Source organism: Sphaeramia orbicularis, chromosome 13, assembly GCF_902148855.1.
Source record: "Sphaeramia orbicularis chromosome 13, fSphaOr1.1, whole genome shotgun sequence".
In the NCBI taxonomy this organism is placed as follows: domain Eukaryota; kingdom Metazoa; phylum Chordata; class Actinopteri; order Kurtiformes; family Apogonidae; genus Sphaeramia; species Sphaeramia orbicularis.
Window position 1 is genome coordinate 39,869,401 of NC_043969.1, and position 21,544 is coordinate 39,890,944.

Below are 21,544 nucleotides of genomic sequence, written 5' to 3' on the forward strand. Positions count from 1 at the left end.
GGCCAATCCAGGCACGGTTCTCGGGGGGGGGGGGGGGGGGGGGGGGTGGGGGGGGGGGGGGGGGGCACGTACTTATTATGAGGTACGTACGGCAGTGATGTGCGAGTTGGGTTTTTTTCAACCCGCGGGGCTTTTGTGGAATTATTTGACCCAACCTGCAAATAAACTGACATTTTTTGACACAACCCGCCATTCGAGTAACCCTCTGATCTGCACATCACTAACATAATAATAATAATAATTATAATAATAATAATAATAATAATAATAATAACACTGGGTTATGAAAAAAATGTTTTTTGCAAGTTGTCTAGGTTTTTTCAACTGAATTAGAACCATTTTGCACCGCTAAATCCAAAAATGACATCTGTTTTTCTCAATCAGATCAGGTTTTTTTTGCTAATTTGATTTTGAAAAATTGGATCTTCTCACAAAATTGATTATATTTTTGTGACTTTATCAGTTGATTTTTTATATAGTTCTCACCCAAAATAGGTTTTAAGAGAAAAAAAATCATTTGATCACTTGATTCCTGTTCGGTACAATGGTGTATTCACCGCAGATGTAGCAGAATACGTCAGACTTATTTTTGCAAGATCTTCTAGTCGAAGCCATTTCATTCACCTGTAATATTAAAAAAAACATTAATCATAAATTGGCAAAAGTTAAATCTTCAGAACTCGTTCATTGCAAGAAATATGAAAGAATTTTGTATCATATGATGTGAAAATGCCCATAAATGGAAGCAAAAATGTTAAAAAGCCAATATGTAGCATCGTTCAGAAAGTTGACCTGATTGAGCAAAATTAATGTGATTTTTGGATTCATTTCACCAAAATTATCCTAAACCAGCTCAAAAAACGTAAACAATAAATTTGTTGTTGACCAGTGTAATACATCACACTTATATAGCGCTTTTTTGGACACTCCCCGACTGCCTTGTTCTCGCAGCCCTTCCGTTAGCTTAGCTTAGCCTAGTTTAGCATAATCGCTTCATTCCTATGGTCAGACGTAGCCAGGCTTTTATCGGTGATTTGTAGTATTTTATGAGTGATTTTGTGAAATTCAGTTCTCCATAATCATTCCTTTAGTCCGGTGGGGTCAATATGATCACAAATTGAGGCTCAAATCATGACCATGTGACTTACTGCACTAATAAAATCTTGGCAAATAAAAACTAATGCAAAGCTAAAATGGTAAAGCAAAGCTAATTTAACGCATGCATCCCTTCTAACAAACAGATTTTCCAACTTCCGTCAACACAACAGTCCCAAGATTGTATGAGTGCAGTAAGTCGCGGATCTAAAGAAATAATCAGGGAGAATCGGATTTCACAAAATCACTTACAAAAGACTACAAATCATCTTTAAAAAACTGGCTACGTGTGACCATGGAAATGCAGTGACTATGCTAAGCTAAGCTAACAGAAGGGCTGTGAGAACCGAAAAAAACGTTTCTCATGTAAACCTTTATTCGGGTTTAACATTTCCATGTAAACGGAAGAGAAAGCACTTTAATTTCTTCTGGAAAAATAAATCGGATTTAAAAAACATCATGTAACCGTACCCACTGTAACTGTTGCTGTCACTGTCTTGTAATGTGTGCGTAAATTACCAAAAATAGTCACTTGCTTGATAAAGGTTTAAAACAATAACACTAACAGTAGAAAATATCTGTGTGAAACGTGTTCAACAAGCATTTTATATATTATGTAGTCTATAAAGCAGCTTCAGCTTTAGCTTTGTAGCCGCTAACTTCAACAGCCCTGTCAGCTGTACCCCTTTTTACCGTTAAATCTTCCTACCGCTCAGACAAAAATAAACCTTAACACTAATTTTCCTCCCTCCTGTGGTGAATGCACCCCGGAGGTTTTTGAAACAGATTTTGTACAGGATACATCATTACAGTAACGTTATCCTTTATCTCACTGTGTCTGCGTGAGGGAGGGACAGGGTGATAAATCACCTTTATTTACCACTTTTTTCTGCCTTATTGAGTTTGTCGGTGTAGCTTTTCCTCTCTATCAGATATAAGGTGCAAACTAATTGAAGTCTGATACTTTTACAGAGCAATGAGTTAGGTTTTTTTTTTGCAGTTTCAGGCCTTTATAGAGCATCTAGAGAAGTCAGCCTTTGGATTTTTCCAAGTTTGTCAGATAAATTAGTGTACATCTGGGCAGTTAGGAGCCACATGTGAAGTGGGTTGGACCAGAAAAATAGTAACATAATAATTTTTTTTGGTTTGTTTTATTGTGATAAAAGTAAAACTAGCATTCTTTAAAATTTAAAAACGACAATTAATATATTAATACCACTATCTAGGGACTGAAGTTAATAAATGTGTTTGTTCCTGTTTTAACTTAATTTCTCATCATGCAACGTGGTACTGCGCTTCCCATCAACCATCATGGCCATAGCAACATGATTGTAAAGCTATTGTGTTGCAAAATTACTAGTATCTCCCAAAATCTTGGTCCTATCAACTTGCCGTTTTCGTTAATCTCTTCCTTGACCAAAAATACATAAATATGCCAAACTGCAGTAGTCAGCTATTTCCAGATTTTATGCGATGCCCAAGACACACACACACACATAGAGTCCACTTCCCTTTTAAAATATAAGATTACATTATAAAAATGTGAATAACCTGAACAATCATGTAGAACTTGAAATTTCTTAAGAAAAATAATGAGCAATTACAACAATATTATGTATATTATGACTCAGGTTATTATTAACGCTTTATAGGTCACTTATAGAAATACTTTGAAATTCAAAATTTATTGGAGGACATAACAAGAATGTATTCCTTTTTTGAAAATTTTTCCAAATTTTTTATTGTTATGTGTAAAATCAAGGTCAGTGAAGTTACCATATTTGGTTCCTTACCTGTAACTGGCAAAAAAAAAAAATCCAAGAAGTATGTATAAAAATACAAGAAAAACACATGTAACATGAAAAGAGCATTATAACGACTTAAGTGCTGATGCAGACACCTGTCAACATACACATTATCACTTTGAACATCATTGCTTGTAATCGATGTGGAAATTACCAAAAATAGTCACTTGCCCAATAAAGGGTTAAGACTTACACTTACACTTAGAGATACAAACACCCAAAACAATTAATACAGGCATAATATTTTCAAAAATTACACATCTTTTTCTTAAGACAATTCAGGTTGCCCATATTTGTTCAGGTTATTCACATTTTATTGTGAAATAGTTTGTAAATGTAAATATTTTCATAATGCAATTTTACTTATTTCACATTAAACCATGAAGAACATTTAGAATTGCCATTATTCATAGATTATCATGCTGTTATTTTACTTGAGATCGCTTTGGGTTGTATGTGGCCCCTGAAATACAACAAGTTGAACGTGTTTGACTGTTATATTTAGTGTAATTATTGTACTTTAATTGCAAATTCACCCAGTTGGCCAGATTTGACCCTGTGGTTGGCCGGTTTGGACCCACGGGCCATATGTTTGACACCCCTTGTAACTGCATCTGTATTTTAACAGACCCTAGGAAGGGTAGCAAGCAACCACTATGATGGAAGCTAATGGGGATCCGTATAAACAATAAAAAATAAACAAATCTCTAATGTACATGCTGATTTAAAGTTGGTTCATTTCACATGTAAGAATTAAAATATAATGAATGCATATCAGTTTTCTGCATATAACTTAAATATTGTACCTTTAAATGTGCCAACTACTGTCAGATTCAGACGACAGATGAAGTGGATTTTTACTCGTACAGAACAGGAATAGTGCTCTCATTTCTGTGACGTGCGGTATATAATACATACATCTGCTGGTCTCATGCAGCAGGAGTCACTTTCAAAGTGATTCAGAGCTTCTAAGCTCATTAAATGTTAATCAGAAAAATCTATTTTCAGATCACTTGGAGATCTGTCATGAGGATTTGAGGCCAGCGAGGAGGACACTACCTCTGAGTGCTGAACAGGAATGTCCTTCACTAGTCAGAAACGGCGGAAAAGCAGATCGTTCTTGAGCTTTGATTTCTTTAAACTATTAACTGTTCCGTCTCGAAATGGCTCATGAGGCAGCACTGAGGCAGCCTTGTCTCACTGTGGCTTTTTGCAACACATCCACCGTCCTTTCCATTATTCATGAAGTGTTTTCTCAGACAGTGCCTTGAACCATGAGGAGTACTCCTGTCTGCTTCCTCCAGAAAGAATCCGGAGGAATGAGAAAAAAAAAAAAAAAAAACTGAGCTTGAGCGACACACACACACACACACACACACACACATATACACACACAGAAGAAGAGCTGTTTTCGCCTGCATTTGTAGAAAAACAGATGTCCAGTTCGAATGCAAAGAGGTTTAATAGTCTGGACGTTAGTGGAGATGAGGAGAAACGCTGTGAATGAATTGGATGCGTCTCTGTAACGGTCTGGATTGACTTGGCATCAACAAAACTGACTGTCATTACATCATCCGACAAGATTTCTTACTCTCTACACTGTTCGCTTTTCTGTAAAGGTTTATTGTGGCAAAAATATTCTAAGGAACTGAGTTATAGTCAAGTGTTAAAATGCAAAATGTGGGGTCAAAAGTTGAAGTCTGAATTATTGCTGCTCTATTTCCATTGCAACGTGGCCACGAGTATAAATATCAAAACATCACTTGATCATTTAACAGGATAATATTTCATATAGAACTCCCTGGATTTTTTACAGTTATTTTAACATTCATAGTTTGGTGTGTTTAGTGTTTTTATTGGAGTATCTCGGATGGATGTCTAATTTTATTTGAAAACATCTGGTCGACTGAGGAGTGGTAACGACGGGAGCATTGAGCTGTAGCTTAAAATGTGTAATTTGCAAAGAAAACAAGCAGCGCTGCAGCTGAATATCGTAAAGTAACATTGACAGGACGCTGTGTATTTGATGCAAACGAAGGCCATGTCTACATGAAACCGCATCTTTTAATCCGATCTTTGTCTTTGTCGTTTTCAAAATAGTGCTCCGAAAACACGGATTCGTTTCGGGAAATATCTGCATCCATATGAAACTACTGAAAACGACTGAAAACAACATAGTACAAATGCTAAACCTGCATGTGGCGTTGTAATATTTTCGCAAAAAATGGAGAAGACGTGGGGCATGTGCATAAAACTTGCACACTGTATACCAGGGGTGTCCAAACTTTTTTTAAAGAGGGCCAGATCTGATAATGTGGAGATTGCCAGGGGCCAGTGGTCCCTTCGGACGTTTTTTAAACAGTAAAAATTACATATAAAAGCGCTATTCTACAACAATTTTATTTTCATTATCGCAATATCATTTTTTAAAATGGCAATGTAACCAAATCTAAGCCACTCAGGTGTGAACAAATAAAAAAAAAAAAAAAAAAAACATTTCTCCCTTCCTTTCACATCTGGAGTCAGATAACATAGAACAAACCGTGTGGAGTATCTTAAACTTCCAAGAAGTTGATAAAAATCTTAACCCCACATTCATTTTAAACATGACTTATATGAGTAATCATTACTCATATATTACTCAGTAATGCAAAGTCTGTTAACATTTAAGATGAAAACATATGACTCTTACTCTTGTCTTTCCCAAAATCATTCAGAAAGTAATATTTTGTGTCACATCTACAAGTACATAACACCAGCAGTTAGAGGCAACTAACCTGGCAACTTGGTAGCCTGCCTTGGTGGCGAACTCACTGAACTCCCAGGTTCACATGAAGAGTCACTGTTGTGAGTTTAAAGCAGCTTGAATTTGCTTCACTTTTTCGGAGCGCTCACTCCCTGCTAGCTTGTCGTATGCGTTAGCATGTTTTGTCTGCTCGTGTCTCTTTACATTGAATTCCTTAAACAAGGCAACAGTCTCTCGACAAATTAGGCAAACACAATCACCTCGATTTTCAGTGAAAAAAAATTGTAATTCCCATCTCTCCTGGAAGCGGCGGTCCTCACTGTCAACTTCGTTTTTTTTATTTACAGGCGCCATGGTTAGAAATTAGCGAAAAGGGTTCACGGTAAGGTCACAGAGCCTGATAGCGTTAGAGTGGTGCTGCCACCATGAGGTGAAAGGAGAAACTGCATTTTGAACCTTTTATGATTCAGGTACGCGGTTCAACAGTCAAAACGGGCCATAAACAATACATTCTAAAACCGAAGCTGTGGGCCGTATAAAATCTGACCGCGGGCCGTGATTGGCCCCCGGGCCGGACTTTGGACATGCCTGCTGTATACAAACCCTAGACTACAGAAGAAGAAGAACAAGAACAACAACTCTCGGCGGTAGATCCAAGAGCGTGTAATGAATATTGTTAGCTATGGTTGTTTGTTGCTCATTATAATGAAAGAATAGCCGAAGATTTTGATTCCATATTTCTGATAAGCTCAATAGCTTTTGTGTCACAGGCACTGTTGTTGTTGTTGTTGTTGTCATTGTTGTTGTTGTTGTGAAGTGGTGTCTTGCTTCTGGGTGGTTACACTGGAAAAAATGCCCCTCTAAAATAAATGATTCCAAGATATTTTTTACTTGAATTAAGCTAAAAAATCTGCCAATGGAACAAGTAAAAATTATCTTGATAAATTTTCCAGATCTGTTGTCTAAAAATAAGTTCTTATATCTCACTGAAAAGTTACTCTTTACGTGATTATATCTTATTTTAAGTGTGATGAGATATTTGGACTAGAAATGAGGAAAAATAGTCTTCTAAGACTATTTGTATAATTAAACTTTTTGGGTTGTTGACAAGAATTGCTTTTATAAGCCCTGACATAAGGTGTTTTGTATTTATATAGATGTGTGCATATGTATACAAATATATGAATGTTTCGATACTTGGCAATGTAGCTATAGATGTAGTATAATATCTGTAACAATAATAATACTATGTGGTGTCATTTATTTTTTTTATTTTATTTTTTTTGTTTATTTATGTCTCGTCCCAGATATTTTGTTCTGTTTTATATTATGCAAAAATCTAAATAAAAAGTAAAAAAAAAAAAAAAAAGAAATGAGAAAAATACACCTGGTAAGATTTTGATTTTTTACAGTGTAGAGAGGTGGGGCTATGACATCATTGTTTCAGAAAAGCTGCGGTTTGGTCGTACAGACGAGGACGTGAAACCAACATTTTCAAATGTATCCACTCTGGGACCCGCTTTCAAAAAGTTCAGTGACTGAAAATGCCGGTTTTCATGTTTGCGAAAGGCCTATCCGATACAAAACTTTTGCAGATACGACTGAAACCGTCTTCGTACGGACAGGGCCTAATACAGGGTGAGTCAGAAAAAACGCTCTTTTCATTTAAAGAAATTGTACCACTGAAATGGAAATGCTTATTTTTCTTTTGATTATACAGTCATATTGATGTGGTTATTGAGCATGTCTGGCGATTGAATCATTGATTTATGGCATAGCATAACAGAGGGAATGTCCATTGTTTATTGTGCACCGAAATATCTGCCAACACAGTTTATGCCACCGTGAATGAAATTGAAATTGTCAACCATTACAGCATGTTTACTCGCCATCAAAATGTTTTGTCTCAACGAAGTCGTCCGGCACGACCTTCAACCTGGCTACCATTCAGACTTGATGCAAATCTGTGCTCGTTGTCGCATCTCTAACACAGCTCTTCTCGCCATTCGTGTTCGTCGTAGGGCTTGGATTTCAGCCGTGATGCGATTTCGGAGTTCCTGAAGAGTTTGTGGAACAGTCTGATACACACGGTTTTTAAGATACCCCCACAAGAAAAAATCAAGGGGGGTCAAGTCCGGGGATCTAGGTGGCCACTCTCTCTCCTGACCCAAACAGACAACTCGATGAGGAAATAATACCTGCAATCGCTGTGGTCTTGTCATGATGAAAACTCCCTGGGCACTGTCATGTAGGCCTATGTCCTGAGTGTGAAAGCAAAGCCCCGACTCCTGTAATTGTTGTCAATTTCAAGTTTGTTCACTGTGGCATACATTGTGTTGGCAGGTATTTCAGTGCCCAATAAACAATGGACCTTCTCTCTCTTATGCAATGCAATAAATCTATGACTACATCACCAGACATGCACAATAACCACATCAATATGACTGCAAGGTCAAAAGAAAAATCAGTGTTTCCGTTTTAGCAGTACAATTTCTTGAAATGGAAAGAGCGTTTTTTCTGACTCACCCTGTACATAACATGGAAACGGACTTTTTTTTCCGAAGGCTAACCTCATTTTAGCTGTGGTTAACCCTATAACGCAGAACGTATCATATTTGATACATGAGTTTTGAAGCCCTCCATGTGATCAGTGTGATATTTTTTTCTTGAAGAACCTGATGTATACAATTAGATACATGCAATACACAGATAATCCACCAAGGGGGAGGAATTTGTTCACCAGAGGCCTTTCCAGTGACACTACAAGATTTTTTTTTTTGGTTGTTCAGAAGGACCAATAAAGGCTCCGGTTTCAAAGAACTGGAATTTTCTGTCAATGATTTAATGGTTCAGGTTTTACAGAGTTAACATTTGTGCTGTTGCTCATTCAGGTGAAGGAAAAGACCTGTACAAATGAGATAAGGAGTACACAGTGGAGCTAATGTGGTTTTGAAATGAAAGTAACACTTGCAAATAGTTCAGTCTTGTTGAACTATGAGCACTGAGTAAATAATAAACCTCCTTATCGGAAAACTGACAGATTTGGTGGGAAATTCTTGGAACCGCTGTGCATTTAAAATGGACTTTTTTATAGTTAAGGCCTTATTTCAGCTGCTACGTTCTGTTACAGGACTTTTAGCCAGTCTGTATTCTAATGCTAACAGAATTTAACCCATAAAGACCCAAATATGCGCCAGTGACCAAAAGCATCTACTGATATAAAATGTTACATAACTTCAGAACCGCTAATCCTATTAATACATGTAAATAATTGGTGTAAAATGCAGTTGGTCATCTTTTCATAGTCATCAGATATGACCCATTTGGACATCACTGGTCTACAAGGAAAATGCTTCCAGAATAAAAGTAATGAAATTTTACCACATGAGAGTCACTGATAAAGAAAAATCAAGTCAAAAATGCTGGTTGGCTGAACTTTCCAAGATACAGCCTTGGGTCAAAATGTGAAATTCAAGAATTAACGAGAGAATGGGTTTGACTCAAAAGGAATATTTGTCTCAGAGCGACAAGATCTACTTCAAAACACTGTCTGCACATTAGAATACATTCACTTTACAGGTTCTATTTAGTGGAAGATTTATAGAACTATTTTATAAATGTACATAAACCAATATATATGTGCAATAACACTTAATCATATACCTTGAAAACATCAGCAAACCGGCACTTTTGTCATTTGTTTTCCAATGAATCTTATTAAAATACGTAACATTTAGCACATTTAATCTCTGAAGCAAATCATTTCTAAAAAAAAAATTGTAGACCAGTGCATTCAGAGACTTCAATTTCACAGATTTTCATCCCTGATTCAAGCCCATTCGGTGCAATTTTAATTTCTTTACATTATAAATCCAGAGATGATTGTGTTTAAATGTTTAATCTGATCAGCTCAATGTGTTGTGTTTTTTTTCTAATATATTTTACTGTCCATTATTACAAAAATTTGGTTTTAGTTTCCATAGCTGTATTTATTTTATATCAACTATGGACAGCACCTACATGTAAAAGTGTCGTCCTCACCCAATGTATGAATGACTTTGTAACAGAGATAAGATAAGATAACAGAACACAAGATAACATAAGATAAGAAGTACCTTTATTAGTCTCGCAATTTACCATGTTACAGGAGCAAAAAACAATTACAGTAGCAAAAGCAAGAACAATATTGATGCTAAAAAAGATATTCTCAACACTAATAAGGTAAGAAATAGAGGTAAGACCAGAAAAATAATGAAAAAAAAATGGAATATAACCGCAATGTGTACTACAATTAAGACTGTAATATCAACAAACCAAGCAAACTTTCGTGAAAAAAGTATAAATACACCGAAATTGTATAAATAACAGCTATGTGCAGCAAATATTCTACAGCACAGGTGTCAAACATGCGGCCCAGGGGCCAAATCCGGCCTGCCAAAGGATCCAATCTGGCCCGTAGGATGGATTTGTGAAATAAAAAAAATTACACTGAAGATATTAAAAATCGAGGATGTCGAAATAATTTTAATTCAGATTCCACATACAGACCAATTAGATCTCAAGTGTGTCAGACCAGTAAAATACTATCATATTAAACCTATAAATAATGAAAACAGCAAATTTTATCTTTGTTTTAGTGTAAAAAAGTAAAATTACATGAAAATGTTTATTTTAAAAAACTGTTATTTTACAAAAAAGGTAAAAAAAAAAAAAAAAGTGAAATATCTTAAGATAAATAAACGCAATTTTACCAATATTCTGCCTGTTATTAGATGTTTTGTGTATTTGTAATTGTAATGTAAGTTGTAATGCACATGTGTAAGGGATAAACTGATAATCTGAGGCATAATATTGTCAAAATTGCACTTGTTTTTCTTAAGATGTTTTCAGTTGTTCATGTTATTCAGATTTTTGTAGATGTTAACATTATCAGAATTTAATTTGACTTTTTTCACTGTTATTATTTTACTGGTCTGGCCCACTTGAGATCAAATTTAGCTGAATGTGGCCCCTGAACTAAAGGGAGTTTGACACCCCTGTTCTACAGTAATTATTGTTATTCACTGATTTTAAGCAAACACAAATCAAACCTACTTGTGTTTTCCATTGAAACAAATCATTCCAGTCGAATACAACCTTCCCATCCGTCCACGCCATTCGATCTGTGCGATAAAAGCTTTCATCGTTCAGTCTGAGACCTTTTCACGTTGATAATAAAAAGTGGAGATCTCTCTTTAAGCTACAGTATTGTTAAATCAACAGCAGAAACAAAACACACACGAACAGATTAACAATATAGTGAACTGCAGGATTCGCTCCAAACCCTCAAGCTATGAATCATCTTAATGTAATACATGCCAGCAGGTGGAAATGAGTCAAATTGGTTCCCACAGTGAAATATGCATCAGACTAATACTTCTCTGCTGTAGTCAGGTTGGTGTACCATCACAGCCATTTTATTTCCACTATAAGATGGTCAAATAAGCTGTTTTGTTTGCAGCCTGAGATAGAGAACTCAGCACTGACTATTTTTTCCTCTGTAAGTTGCTGTTAACCCTCCGGTATCCGGGTGCGCCTTTTCGGCACACTTTGCACTTTGTTTTAAAAAACTTCATATTATTTTTCACAATTTAAATAAGGTTAGAATTCAAAAGTTTTTCATTTTTGCATTATCTTTACAATTCTGGCCACCAACTAAAATTTACACATTGTACACAAAAGAAAATTTTAAGACTAGCATCTGTCTCCCAGTTGTGCCTAAAACGCACTATTTCTTCCATTTGATATGTATGATTAGGGCTGAGCTTGATTTACAAAAATAAAATCAAATTAGAGCAAAAAAATAAATCAAAATATAATATTTAATAGTTTGATCTATATGTGTGCATTTTACGCACACTTGGTGACAGATGCTAGTATTTTTGAACATTTGACCTAGTATGGAAGTAAATCTGTCTCATCAAATTTTGAATTATAAAAGCTATTGAATTTCTAGCACTGAATTTTTTTGCACTGAAATTAAGTATCTGAATTTTTTTGTCTCTGAATTCAACTATGTTCATAATTTAGGATTAAAAAATTCAGAAACAAAAAATTCAGATGCAAAAAATTCAGATGCAAAACATTCAAAAGCAAAAAATTCAAACACAAAAAAATCAGATGCAAAAAATTCAAAAGCAAAAAATTCAGATGCAAAACATTCAGATCACACATCTGCGCTGACCGTCTTCCTGCATCGGCGTCACATGACCAACCTAACGTAACTCGATTGGCTGGCTGTCGGTTCAACTTGCAAAAGAATCGATTGCTTATCCTTGGTGTCCCGGATGTGTTATCTGAATTTTTTGCATCTGAATTTATTTTTATTTATTTATAATTCAAAATCTGATGAGACAGATTTACTTCCATAACCTAGCGCCAAAAATAATAATGCAAATTAACCAATGTTGGAGTTAATCATTGACATATGCCAGGCTGCAAAAATCAAATATGTGATCCACTTTTTATGTAGTATATTGAAATTTTTTTATTTTTATTTTTTGCATCCAAAAAAAAAAAGTTTGTTTACATTACAAACACGGCATTTAAAGGGTTAAAAAATGTGACAGTTATTGAGTTTTTGGTATTTTTATTTACAGCTCAAGTTGATGAAATAGAAAAAAGTGTAAAAGAATTAAAAAACAAACTGTGTGAGAATTTTTTTGACATTATTCCACAAGTGTGCCAAAAAGGCACACTTGGTGCTTAGTCAGGGCCTTGCTGGACGGGATATCGGAGGGTTAAAGAAGTGATATTTTCTCATTCTCATTTTATTTGCACAAAATAAAAACAGCAATAGAAAAAAACAACAATATTCAAACAAGTAACAAAATTGTGCAGGAGAGGTTAGAAGCCAGAAAGAAGGCTTATATGAATACCTCCCCCGAAAAGAACAATACATGGAAAAAAAATAATTAAAAAATACAATATAACTGAAATAATAAACTAAAGTAAAAACAATAAAAATGTAATCCACATTACAAATCATCAAGTACAAATCAAGTAATATACTGCCTTACATTTTTTTCATGAATTAAAGTCTTTTTCAGATGCTTTTTAAACAATGATAAAGTAGATGTTGATTGAAGTTCAGGTCTTAGATTATTCCACAGATTTGGTCCACCATATTTCAGAGAATACTGACAGACTGAAGTTCGGAGAGTACGGAAGATAAAATTTGCTTGAAAATCGTGTCGGAAAGTTGTGAATAACAGAAGACAACATAAAGAAATTGTGAAAAACTTTAGGAAGAATATGAGTTAAGTGAACATATTTGGACGTGAAGACACAGGTCTGGTAAACGTTCACATCAAAAACTGAGAGAAGATTGAATTTTTTTGAAAAGAGGAGCAGATGAGTCGAGTCTCTTAGAAAAACTGATCATTCTTAAAAATTTCTTTTGAATTAAGAGAATCTTATTGAGATACGTGGGACAGGTTGATATTTCGCTTTATTAAATGGAATTATGCATTTTCAAACATTTCCCTGTGGTCTACATAAACTGTAAATGCTCTGCTTGGGTCTGAATTCTTCATTAATTCAACTCCACAGGTCCATCTTCAACCCTATTTCTGAGTAATGACACCAGAAAGGCCGTTTTGAGCGCTGGCCCTTTAAATGCAAATGAGGCAATTCACATCCCACCCCTTCCAGGTTGTTGACTGTGCTGGTCTGTCCCGTTCACCCACTTATGTTCATTAATACGACCAACAACTGAACATTTTAGCTAATCGGCTCGAAGTCTGGACATATTTTCAGTTTTTATTACAATCGCTGCTACTGACAAACAATTATGTCGTACTCGGAGAATTTTCATCGGAAGTCTTGACCTTATATGTGCAAATGTTATGAGGTAACTAGTTATAGACGTAACAAATTAAGCAGGAATTAAAGCAGGTTGTAGAAATCCACTCAATTTTCGCCAAAATTAATATAAAGATAGCTTTGCAGCACCTGGAGGGTTCAAATTCAAACTTAAAAAAACTATTCGTGTTCAAATACACAAATAAATGAACCATAGACTAATATAAGTGGGTTTAGCAAAATATGACCCCTTTAACCCTTTATCGGCCAAGTGACTATTTTTGGTAATTTCCACGTACATTACAAGACAATGACAGCAACAGTTCCAGTGAGGACAGTGAGTCACCAGTCTCAGGTCCAATGTGGTCTCCAGGGTCTGTAAGGTCCACCTCTGCATGAACAGTGGGTGTACCTCCCTTGTTAGGTACCATGAAGTAATGGTACTAATGTAAGTAATTAGATTAGATTACATTACATTACATTACATTAGATTTTATTGATCCCACAATGAGGATATTCAACAGTCAAGGCAGTAACAAAAAAAAGTGCAAGAAAAAAGTGTACATGCATAAGGATAGTGCAAAAGAAAACAATATAGAATAAAAAATAATCATAGCAATACAAAAAAAAAAAAAAAAAAAAAAAAAAACTACATAGATGATGTTCAGTGTAATAGTGTGTACAGTCGTGGAAAAAATTATTAGACCGCCCTTGTTTTCTTCAATTTCCTGTTCATTTTAATGCCTGGTACAACTAAAGGTACATTTGTTTGGACAAATATAATGATAACAACACAAATAGCTCATAGTAGTTTAATTTCAGAGCTGATATCTATCCACTTTCCATGTTTTCTTGATAATAACCAAAATCACTTCAGTTCTTACATTAATATCTATGGCATTGTACTGACAAAAACAGTGCTTTTAGGCATTCCATGTTTTCTTTTCTGTCTGTTTTACTCACATGATACACACAGGAGTTAGTACTTGATTGCATAACCATTGTTTTTGATGACTTTTGATGGTCTAATAATTTTTTCCGTGACTGTATATTGACAGATGTCTGTATCAGCACTAATGTTCTAATGTTCTAAAATGCATGTTCTTTTCATCTTACATGTGTTTTTCTTATATTTTTTGTATATACTTCATGGATTCTTTTTGCCACTTACGGTAAGGAACCAAATATGGTAACTTCATTTACTGTGATTTTCTACATAAATATAAAAAACAATTTCACAAAAGTAATGAGTCTTGTTATGTCCTCCAATAACACATTATGGTTCAAATTAATTTCAGAGTATTTCTATGAGTGCCCTATAAAGGGTTCATGTCTTATTGCCTGGATCCACTTTTCTCTTGTTAAAGGCTGTTTTTCAGCTCGACAATTTCTAAAGGTATTTCCTGGTTCTTTACCGTCTTGGTAGTTCATCAAACACATAATAGCTTTTAGGCTTTTTATATATACTTATTGGATTTTTTTTTTTTTTTTTTTTTGCCACATATGGGCAAGGAAACAAATATGGTAACTTCACTGACGTTGATTTTCAACATGACATTAAAAAATTTGGAAAAATTTCACATAATATTATGTCCTTCAATAACACACTATGGTTTAAATTTTCAATTTCAGAGTATTTCTATAAATACCCTATAAACGTTTCACCCTTTATCGGGTAAGTGACTATTTTTGGTCATTTCCACATACATTACAAGACAGTGAGTCAACAATCTCAGGTCCAATGTGGTCTCCAGGGTCTGTAAGGTCCACCTGTGCATGAACAGTGAGTGTACCTGCTTTGTTAGGTACCATGAAGTAATGGTACTAATGTAAGGAATGATGTTCAAAGGGAGAATGTGGATGTGGCACTTATGTTGTAATGCTCTAAAAGTGATGTTCTAATGTTCTAAAATACATGTTCCTTTCACTTTTCATGTGTTTTTCTTGTATTTTTATTATATTTACTTCTTGGATTTTTTTTTTTTTTTTATTTTAACTTCATTGACCTTGATTTTCTATATAACAATTAAAAAAATGTAAAAAATTCATGAAAGTAATATAATAAAATGAGTAAATAATAATAAAAAATATATATAATATAGCAATATAGTCTTGTTACGACCTCCAACAACACACTAAGGTTGAAATGTTGAATTTCAGAGTATTCCTATGAGTGCCCTATAAAAGGTTAATGACTCATAGATTCGAGTAAAAAGAAGAAACACAATAATGGGTGGTGTATCAGTACCGGAGATGTTCATACTGTTGTTTTTACTGTGATAACACCATCATTTTGTGGACGTTGTTAAAGCTTCAATTTTGTGGAGTGTTACTGTGTAGTTAGAGTTGAGAGTCACGGCTGTGTGCTCATTACCTTAAATGAAGACATGGGGATAGGACAAAAGGAAGTGGGATATCTGCACCAGCATGTTAAGCAGAATCTCAGCCACAAAGGAGAAACTCTGCTATCTAACGAAGCACAATGGAGGAAAATATAATGTATGCAAATGAGGGAAACAGACAAAGACCCTATTCTTCTCTCTGCGGTCTGTCGACTGTATCGCTACAGAAATATCTCCTCAGCACATCCACTGCACTTAAACTACACGACATCCCAATAATTCTATTAATTCACCACCAGCATCTGTACATTTACATACATTTATATATGCGATCTAATATATATATGTGATCTGACTGTGTTTACTTACCTCAGCAGAGTGAAAATAGAAGCTGAACGACCGGTCTTACTAAGTGATACAACTGTTTTAATTTTTTTTTTTTTTTTTAAAGGACTCGAGGCCAGATCAGCGCTGTAAAATCCACACTTATTCTACACGATGAAAACACTGTTATTAAAAGCAGTTGGTCAAGTGCGCAGCGTATACAGGCCTCGGAGCAAATCGTGAAATTGGATTAAATTACATGGTGATACTTTGAGCTGGATGTAGAATTTAATGCATCCCGTTCGCACGACTATCATCGTAATTTAAATTGGCTCAGAAGGAGGCTTTTGAACCCAGAGCGGTAATTAAACACACAGAGGCTTGTTTTTCTTAAGTCGTCTATTGAAGTTCAGAGTATGTAATAGCCGTGGTGTTTTCTGAAAATGGAAGATATGTACAGAAACGTACATGCCATGTTAATATGTGTTAAAGTCGGATCGTGACACGGTAAAAGATGTGCGTCCTTCTGTATCTTGTGGTTTCAGCCTGTACACAGGATTCTATTGCTATGTTTTGTTTTGTTTTTTTTCTATATAGTAGTAGTAGTAGTAGTAGTTTATTCAGTCATGACAACACCAAATATTGGACACAGTATTGACATTTCATGCAAAGGAAAGAAAAAGAATCACAGAATCACAAAATCAAGAATCTTGTGTTGAATAATGTGTTGAGTAACGACTGAAAAGGTATAGGCAGAAGCAGACCGCTTATCAAGGCCTATCCTATATTACAACTTTTTAGGCTACCAACCTCCAAAGAAACAACAACAACAGATAATTAATCGCATTTATAAGCTTCAAAAATAGCTTTACAAACCATTTTCTTAAAAACCAAAAAAGAATTACATGTTTTTAAATTTATGTTGGCATCATTCCAAAATTTAACTCCAATAATGGACACACATCTCCTTTTCATACCTTTTTTAGCTTTTTGTACAGTAAATTTTCAAACACCTCTGAGATTATATGGAATGTCCTGAATTGAAAAGAACCTCTGTATTGGGTCTATGCAAAAATTTTGTTATATTAAAGGGGTTCTATGTAGTATTGTTGTTCCAAACTTTGGGAGTCACGTTCCAAAAACACATTCTGTTATTATGTTAAGTTATTTGATGATGACAATAGGGATGGGATTAATTAGTTATCATTTAACCCTTTCATGCATAGGTCACTCCGGTGGACAGTTCTTCTCCAGCTGCTCTCTTTTATATATTCATGGGTTTTGTTGTTTTAGTTCCATATCAGCCAACACAGTGAACACTTATGCATCGTCTCATACACTGACATTCATACCATTACTGTAACTTTGCTGTTCTTGATAAACCTGATCTGCAGTAACATGTTTAAGTGTAAATCAATTATTATTTGTAAGACAAGAAGGGTTTTTTTTTTGCATATTATCTCCATGAAGTGAGTAATTACTAGCATTAGAATATGTTAAAATGTGAGAAGACTTCAGATTAGCGGCATTAAAAATGTTTTTATTTCATTGTTTTCATATTACTTTCTGATATTGGGTTTTAAGCACATGTTTCTTTACTTCACAAATTAAATGCATGGATATTTTTGTAACTCCATAGAAAAAAAAACTCGATCGCATTGGTTTTTTTCATGCCTAAGGAGGAATAAAAACACTGAAGAAAAAAATCTTGACTAAGGTTCTCACAATTTATGCATGAAAGGGTTAAATAACTTTCTCTTCCTCCCACTTGTTTTCGAGTATAAATAAAAGATTTTTTAATTTTTGAACTTGCATGTATTCTGTAAATGCTGGAAATAAACAAATAAATTAACGAATGATGAATGAAACACTTGAGACAACCAAAACTACCAATGAATCAATGCTATGTATCCACAGACTGTATCTTTTACTAAATAAAGTATAAAACTCATTATTTACACACATCTGAATTATGGTATCATCAAGTTTCCTTCAAACTAAAACTCCTAGATGCTTATTTTGACAGTCGCTCAAAATACACTTTGTCTTAAAATCTTCTCGTGCTGCATCAGCTGATAGTTTACATTGTAGCTCCGTTAGCTTAGCTCTGTTTTCAGACTGAAAACAGCCACAGTAAAACCACTACTCACCTCTCTTTTCTGTACGGTGCGTGTTGTCAATAGCTGAACTAAAGATCTGTTTGGAATCGAACAAACAAGGTCAGAACTGTCACAGTTCAGTCCGAATCATGGATGAACAAACCGCAACTTAGCAAAGATAGTAACATCAAATAATAACTTTATACCTTCATAAGCCTGTGTAGAAGAAATGCTGCCGTTTCAGCATCAAACTCCATTCTTTTCATTTAGAGCTGTGTCCAGTGGCGAAAACAACTACAGTACTTCTACCTTTTATGACTTTGTCGATTTCTTTGGCTCTAAAAGTTGTTTCTTAATGGTTCTCAGAGCATTTTGTCACTTTCTGAAGCTTTGGTCAAAGGCCCCATGGCGTTAGTTTTTCACAACATGGCAGACCGGCAGATTGAAATTTGAGGCGGTTTTGGGATTTCAGTGTTTCCTTCTTTCCTTTTTCCTTGACATCTCACAGTATCTTTAAAAAAAAGGTCCATAAACAAAGCAGCTTTTAACAATCCTATACTTCTTCTACTACATTTATTGCAGACGTTTATAGATGCTAGCACCACCATGTGACGACACTAGTGGAAATATGCCAAATACGCTTTTTTTTTCTTTCACGCAACATGTCAAAAGTTAAAAATCCTCTCGACAGTTTCATCTTATGTAGCGGTCACAAGTCAAATTTTCCACAAAAATCCTTATATGTGCTTGTGCTCTCGTTGCTGTTGTAATTGCTTAATTTCAACAAATGACCGACTCCCAGCACAATACAGACTTCAACATAAACTTCATGGCCTCACACAAAATCTTACATATCAGATCATTAACCCTTTCATGCATGAATTGTGAGAACCTTAGTCAAGATTTTTTTCTTCAGTGTTTTTATTCCTCCTTAGGCATGAAAAAAAACAATGCGATCGAGTTTTTATTTTCTATGGAGTTACAAAAATATCCATGCATTTAATTTTTTAAGTGAAGAAACGTGTTTAAAACCCAATATCAGAAAGTGATATGAAAACAATGAAATAAAAACATTTTTAATGCAGCTAATCTGATGTCTTCTCACATTTTAACATATTCTAATGCTAGTAATTACTCACTTCATGGAGATAATATGCAAAAAAAAAACTTCTTGTCTAACGAATAACAATTGATTTACACTTAAACATGTCAGTGCAGATCAGGTTTATCAAGAACAGCAAAGTAACAGTAATGGTCTGAATGTCAGTGTATGGGATGGTGCGTTAGTGTCCACTGTGTTGGCTGATATGGAACTAAAACATCAAAACCCATTAAAATACAAGAGAACAGCTGGAGAAGAACTGTCCACTGGAGTGACCTATGCATGAAAGGGTTAAATGATAACTACATGAGATGAAGTTGTGATGCTCAAGTCAACTAATGCTCGCTCTGTTTTGTTTTGCAGCTTCAAGGATCTTTGCGAAGAAAGATCGAAGGCCACGCGCCAGGACAAACACCAAAGCAGAATGGCCTCTCTTGTGCTTTCACTGGAACGGACTTTAAGCGGGTCCGTCTAGACTCTGGTCTGGGACAGGGGTCCTGCAACCATAACTTAACCCAGTCTCAGTCTCTGCAGGGCTCGTCCGTCATGGGTATGCAGAGGAAGAATTACATGATGCCCCATGGTGTGGGCTCAGACATATTCAACATGACCCTGAAAGAGATGAAAAAAGAGCCCATTGAGGTCCAGTCTTGTGGCCAGTCACATGGAGAGATGATTTTTGATTTCAAAGATGAAGGGGGTGGTCACATCGACCCAGAGCTCCAGGACCTGTTTGATGAGCTGACTAAATCGGTGCCGCCGCTAAATGACCTTGAATTTGAGAAGATGCTGAAGCAGGATGACACGTTCGGTTTGGATTTAGGTCGTCCGAGTTCAGCGGGAGCAGCTGGCAGTCTGTGCTCCCCGTTGGATAAGCCAATAAAGATGGAACACTCCCCGGATTTCAGCCAGGTTCATTGCGGATCACCACAGCTTCGTCCGGCCTCAGCGGGACCGTCGTTCACACTGACCAGCACCTCCCCGACGGCGTCCTCGCAGAAAACCAACGCCCAGCCGGGACACCCCAGAGCCATGCCCTGCTGGCCCGAAATATCCCACGCCGAGCAGCTGAAACAGATGGCGGCAAACCAGCAGCAACCAAGCTCCCTTCTTCATCATCACCACCAAACGCCACCTGCAGGCCTGACCAGCTGGGCGCCCGCCATGAGCACCCACTCCTCCACCAGCTCCTTCCCACAGGATAAGGTCTCAAACCCCGCCTCTCTTAACCAGCAGAGGATTGGCTCCCAGAATAAAGGCTTGAACAACTGCCTCTTCAAGTCCAACGGCCACAGTGGTTCCCATCATCTAGACATGAAGGTTCTCAGCATCAAGCCAACGTTGCACTTCAGCCCCAAAGCCCCCCACACCGCCAGCCAGCCGATGCCTATCATGGCAAGCTCAGTGAACAAGACTTCATCTCAGCAGCAGCAGCAGTCGCCGTCAAGCAGCCAGAGTCAGCCTCATTCAGCTCTCCACTTCCAGAACCAGCAGATCCCGGGGCCTCTTTGTTTGCAGCAGAAGTCCGGACCCCCACACGGAGGAGGAGGCCTGCCCTTCAAACTGTCACAACAGCGACAGGTAAGCGCTCGGTCCAACATTCCTTCACACATGGCCGCTCAAGGCTGAAAACCTTATATCTTCAAAAGGTTTCAGGAAGCAGAACAAAATGGCCTTGTTAGCGGCTCAATGACATAACATACATTTTTTACGAGCTCAGGAACTTTACAAGTGGAAAGGGGCACTAAAATCACCAAATTTAGAGATAGTTGTCAGTGAAGAATAACACTGGGTTACAAAAAATATGTTTTTTGCAAGTTGTCTAGGTTTTTTCAACTGAATTAGGACCATTTTGCACCGCTAAATCCAATAATGACATCTGTTTTTCTCAATCAGGTCAGGTTTTTTTGCTAATTTGATTTTGAAAAATTGGATCTTCTCACAAAATTGATTACATTTTTGTGACTTTATCAGTTGATTTTTTTATATAGTTCTCACCCAAAATAGGTTTTAAGAGAAAAAAAAATCATTTGATCACTTGATTCCTGTTAGGTACAATGGTGTATTCACCGCAGATGTAGCAGAATACGTCAGGCTTATTTTTGCAAGATCTTCTAGTCGAAGCCATTTCATTCACCTGTAATATTAAAAAAAACATTAATTATAAATTGGCAAAAGTAAAATCTTCA

General features: G+C 36.0%; 1 protein-coding gene across 1 annotated transcript in view; it reads left to right on the forward strand.

The window, feature by feature from the left end:
• The window catches only part of LOC115431156 (mastermind-like protein 2), a 48,217-nt gene that overhangs the window by 2,374 nt on the left and 24,299 nt on the right, over positions 1 to 21,544 (forward strand). Inside the window, exon 2 of the mRNA XM_030151391.1 lies at positions 19,719 to 20,936. Coding sequence (XP_030007251.1) covers positions 19,719 to 20,936 — 1,218 coding nt within the window. The remainder of the gene's footprint in view (positions 1 to 19,718; positions 20,937 to 21,544) is intronic.